This window comes from Temnothorax curvispinosus, unplaced genomic scaffold (assembly GCF_003070985.1).
Source record: "Temnothorax curvispinosus isolate PA1 unplaced genomic scaffold, ASM307098v1 QBEX01010630.1, whole genome shotgun sequence".
Classification (NCBI taxonomy): Eukaryota; Metazoa; Arthropoda; class Insecta; order Hymenoptera; family Formicidae; genus Temnothorax; species Temnothorax curvispinosus.
Window position 1 is genome coordinate 479,322 of NW_020220410.1, and position 5,044 is coordinate 484,365.

General features: G+C 46.6%; 1 protein-coding gene across 2 annotated transcripts; it reads right to left on the minus strand.

The window, feature by feature from the left end:
• On the minus strand, positions 1-4,314 carry LOC112460543 (transmembrane protein 53). Of its 2 annotated transcripts, none has more exons than XM_025025267.1 (5): positions 3,865-4,314; positions 3,081-3,288; positions 2,518-2,670; positions 2,168-2,290; positions 1-1,913 (listed from the first exon to the last, which is right to left on the minus strand). In XM_025025267.1, exons 1-5 carry the CDS (start codon positions 4,077-4,079, stop codon positions 1,629-1,631), a joined length of 984 nt encoding a protein of 327 aa, XP_024881035.1. In that variant the 5' UTR covers positions 4,080-4,314; the 3' UTR covers positions 1-1,628. The 2 variants fall into 2 exon arrangements, with proteins under 2 accessions (XP_024881035.1, XP_024881037.1); XM_025025269.1 differs by having other exon boundaries at positions 2,168-2,278; positions 3,865-4,313.
• Between the last annotated feature and the right edge of the window lie 730 nt (positions 4,315-5,044).

Sequence of the window (5,044 nt, forward strand, 5' to 3'; positions counted from 1 at the left end):
TTTGCAGCTTTATTTATCAGTCTTTATTCGTATAACTAATCGACAGATCAAAATATATTTATTTTTAAATATATATATATTATATATTAAAGATATATTAACGATACAGAGCTACACGCTCGTGTGCCGAGCGTTCCTCGTAAATTTATCACTGATATAATTCGAGACACAAGGAGAATCCTGCGTTTTCTTATTCGAATCAATATTAAATGCCATGCATTCGAATCGTGAGTTGCGTAAGCTAAAATCAAGTCCAGCTTGATTCTTTTGTGCGGGTTCCTTTATTCCGTTGCGTAGGAAAGAGCACCGAGCATAAGCGGTAAAACACATTGCGCGACATATTGCGTACGATTTTCTATCAAACGCATCCACCTCGTCCTTAGAAATCTCTCTTACAATTAATCCTCGACGTTCTCGAAGGAGAACGCGCACAACCGTCCGACAAGCGAGAGACTCGGTTCCCCGGATTATTATACAGAGGATGCATTCGTGTCTACGAGCTTGCGAGCTTGCTTCTAAAACAGCGATCACTCGGACACGCGGTGGCGGAAGAAATAACGAAAAAGTACGAAGGAAGAATCAAGCTGAAACGGGGACGTAAAGGGAACTGTAACGTAAAGGGAACTGAGGCAAGGGAGAGAGAAAGGATACTATCGGTTCTTTCGCTGATTTTTGTTTCTTTTCGCGAAAATTAGAAAATTTTGAGAAGGCTCACGATGCCGCAAACAGTGCACATAACTCGTCCAGAAATCTCGGTTCTGATCCACTGAGAATTGTATTAAATGCAATAGCAATACATCGCGAGAAGTCTTTATAGAATTTTTCAAATTGTAGGAAGTAAATAACGCGTGAGTAAGCATGTGCATATGACATTCGAGTTATCTAGAAATACAAATGATCTAAATGCACCGAAGTAAAATTGAGATAAGTTTTAATAAAAGTCTTCATATTTTTTTTTGGACTTATACGAAGTACATTTAATTTGGAAACTCTTACGCCACCGCGTGTCTGCTCTCTTGGTCGGCTCGTGAAAAATCTACATTTTCATTTGAATAACTTTCACTCGAAAATAAAATCATCAACTTTATATAAAACAGCACTGTACATTAACGAACGTAGCACCGTTTCCAGCATCTCGCACATCGCCTCTTTATGCCATATGAAACGAATGAATTGAAAGAATTCGTGAGACACTTATTGCGCGAAATTTTAATCTCCCGGTCCCTCGAAATCGGAAACCGCCTCAAAAAATTTTTAGAATGTTTTCCTCTGGTTTCACCGTTGCAAACACTTCTCTTGGTTCACGTCAACTCTAACAGAGAAGTTGACCGTCCTAATTAGATTCTTCCGTCTCAGAATCGCAATGAATGGACGAAGATAGGATAGGAGGGAAAGAATTCAGTGCAGTTCGAAAACCAATTTCCAATTACGGGGATTGGGAGATCGTATAATAGCGCAAAACGGATTCCTGACGTTTCCTTCGAATTCACTCCTTTCTTCTTAGACCTTTTAGTCTATAAAGTGTGCTACATAATAAAATTGATCATCGATCCTCTCTCCCTTTTTACGTCCACATCCGCGAGGTCGCGGGCGACTATTCTATCCTATATATAGCGTCTTCCGGACTACTAATTCTGCTGCTTGCTGGCCTCGTGAGGCAGCACGACGCGCTTGGTGAGACCCGGTGGCGCGTCGTAGCTCTGGGAGCCATGATCGTCGCCGCGATCCAGGGACGACATCAGGCTCCTCGACGGGCTCGGCGAGATCAGGCATTCGTGGATGAAGCCGCACACGGTGTTCACGTAGACGTCGCGGTAGGTCGTGTAGTGCTTGACGTGCGGCGAATTAGTGAACAGGACGAGCTGGACCCGCACACCCCGCTCGGCCCGCCGGCTGGCGAACTTCTCGACGTCCTGACGTCGAGACAGAAGCTCATGAATCTCTCTTACAATAGATTCCTCTTATTGCGTCTAAGATAGTTGACAATTAATAATGATGATATACACTGAATTATTAATCATAAATATAATAACTCTAAGTATCCTCTTTTCTATACATGTCTTTTCTCTTTTCCTTTTATTGAAAGAATTATTTGTGTACCAAGAGTCATTTGAAAATCCAACTTATCGCTGCAGAATTAGCGTTAAAAAAAAAAATGGAAACTCACGGACGCCGGGATCAGAGTGTCGCTGTTGGAGTACAGAAACAGCTGAGGCCAGGAATAGGCTTCCTCGGCGAGGGCGATCGGGTTCGTTTGAATAGGCGCTCTGCTGAAAGCCTGCGCAATTACCTGACGATCATAAATCGACGTATAAACTGTACGACGTCGGTACAGCTTTGAAATGATCGAATCTATGAACATGACATGGTTCACCGTCCTGACTCCTGCTGACCAAACGTCTCGTTGCGACGAGATCGTGTCGCGTACGGAAATTAATGAAGATTACGATCGTTTCATGCCGGGTAATGTTCGTGAGACAATGGGTATCGCAGGATGTCAACATGCTGTTCGTTTACCTCGAAGAACCAGAGTACGGAGAGGAAGAACGTGATGACGAACGACATCGGCAGATTCGTGAGGGGATGACCGCCGATAATCGCGCTGATCGCCTTGAAAAGCGCCGTTAATCTCCTCTCGCCGGGCGCGCTGTCGAATATCACTCCCCTGACCTGCGATTTCAATTAAGAATTCTCACATGTCGACAGCAAGCAAAAGAATATTTTCTATAGCTTGAAATGTTATACATTCTATGTATAACTTTATACGTCATGTATTTTAATGTTTGCGTCAAGAATATAGAATTTCTAATTTTACACACGTGTCTACATTTTGCAGGGGCGAGCATTTTTCATTCTTTTTCTATCTAATATTCTATTTATAAAATTATAAATAAAATTTTATTCTAAAAATCTAGATCTCTATTTCTAAATTATATTATGTATAATTTTATACGTCGTGTATACTTTGAGATGTGATTATAAACAGTGCTATTCCCGACACGACGAATTGTGTACATCGTCCGGAGGCGAATTTTGCGCAGAGGGACGCAACGATCGACGTTCGTCCACCCGGGGTCTACCTTGAATGGCGTGTTAGCCCTCTGCATCGCGAGGCTGACGTGCTGATACAGGAACGCGCCGCCGTTACTGAAGACGTGGAAGAATATCGGGTGCTCGTCCAGCCGCTTGTCCGTGATCACCTGCAGCAGCCGCTTGCCGATGTAAGGCATCTTGTCCCGGCGCCAGAACAGGCACTCCACCGGCGCCGTGTAGCGCAGCGTGATGCAGCTGCGAGGAAGCAACCGCGGACGGGATTAACGACCAACTATAGGGATTAACTGTTACAAGCGCGAATTTATTGCTTTGACACGCGTCGTTTACATTCAACAAAAATGGAGCGCTACGGCTGCATTTCCGCAATCTCCACGAACATCTTTGATCCCGCGATAGGCAACATAAAGTTGTAAATAGAATATCGAGTGCTCGCGACTCGTCGCGTCGCGTGTAAGTAGTCGGTGCAAGACACCACCGTGCCTCTTGAGATTTCGTTCCAAATTCCGTCATGTAAGCAGTATATTAATTATAATGAATCATCTAAAGTATTGCGTAAGGACTGCTACTTCGTAGCGCCACGACGAGTCGAGATGTGTCGAGACACATCTCCGTTCTTTCGTAAAATCATTCTCGCGGATTCTATAGGCCATTTGTGAAATGCGCATCCGGTGCACGCGCGAGGGTACTTGGAGAACGTCTGATTCCGGTCGGAATCGTGACGTTTCTCAGCACCAGGATTTTCGACCTTCCGAGGGAATGAAACGCGCGTCGGCTCGATCGCCACACGCGGCGATCAGCGGCGCGGAATACCTCTTCTCCTCGTAGATCGAGCTGTATTTGGCCAGGTAACGGTCCTGACAGCCGGCCCATCCCAGCAGGATCACGACCGGCCGCTTGTCCTCCTCGTACACAAACACGAACTCCTCCCGCTGATCCTGCCCGGCCGCGGTCAGCGTCGGGTCCTTCGGGGACGGCGGGAACGACGGGAACATGATGTAATAATCCAGATCCTCCTGGTCGCTCATCTCGCCCGATTGCCGCTTGCCGTGCCTCCTGATCACGACGAAGAAAGCCGTAAATGAGACTGAGATAGTTCCGATAGACAGAGGACAAATGGGAGCCCGGAGAGGGTGCGCTGTCGGGGGTGAAAGGGCCGAGGGGGTGATGCGGTTCGCCGGGCATGTGAACTAGCTTCGCCGGGAGGGCAACTTGTACTCGGCTACTCGGCTTAAACAGCTCGGAGCTTGCGTCGTTCGAAACGCGCGAACGCGCCGGGGGATCGATATCCGAGAGGGAGTTTCAGGAGCTAGGTCGAGTCGGCGGCGAGGACGACGGCGCATGTGGCATGTGGACGTCCAAAGCCAGCGACGTCCAGTCGCGGATGCATACGCGGAAGTGCGTACGCGAGAGCGCGGGACCGTCACCCCCTCCCGGGATTTTGCGAGGGAAGGATCGCGGTTTCTTATCTTGCAAACGCGTGTCATTCTCGATTCGAGATATACAAAAATAACGCAATAATTTATTTTTAGGTAAATAAATCGGGAAGAATTAATATATATAGGAAATTCCGAAATGAGACGGATTTTTTCTAGATTTTATTGGAGTCGCGCTTGCATTTTCCACAATTTTCCCCGCCCTTCGCAATTATCTGGCTTTTTAATGTTCAATTCTATCAATGCGGATTAATTTTAATATTTCGGTTCAACTTATACTTTTTATCTATCTTTTCTTGGTTCTGAAAATTATAAACATAGCACGGAAGGGAACCGCAAAATCCGTGCGCGTTACCCGCGTTGACGGGATTCGGTAACAGCTGTAACGCGCGGGCTCATCCTTTCTCTCATCTGCTTCTTCTGGATCTCAAGCGAGTGGCGCCTACCGCGGATGGCACGCGAAGCCGTAGAACGAGTCGTCGTCGAGCAGGCGCCTCGCTGGACCGTTCGCGCAGCATCCGAGAGCTGCGCGGGACCAAATTGAAGCGGGCGTGAGA

What these genes read in the sequence shown, in the direction of transcription:
- LOC112460543 (XM_025025267.1), bottom strand. Translation starts at nt 4,079, where the DNA reads ATGAGCGACCAGGAGGATCTGGATTATTACATCATGTTCCCGTCGTTC. An exon ending in TCGATCTACGAGGAGAAGAG is followed by an intron (nt 3,289 to 3,864) that starts GTATTCCGCGCC and finishes GCTTCCTCGCAG; the next exon opens with CTGCATCACGCTGCGCTACA. An exon ending in ACACTCTGATCCCGGCGTCC is followed by an intron (nt 1,914 to 2,167) that starts GTGAGTTTCCAT and finishes TCTCGACGTCAG; the next exon opens with GACGTCGAGAAGTTCGCCAG.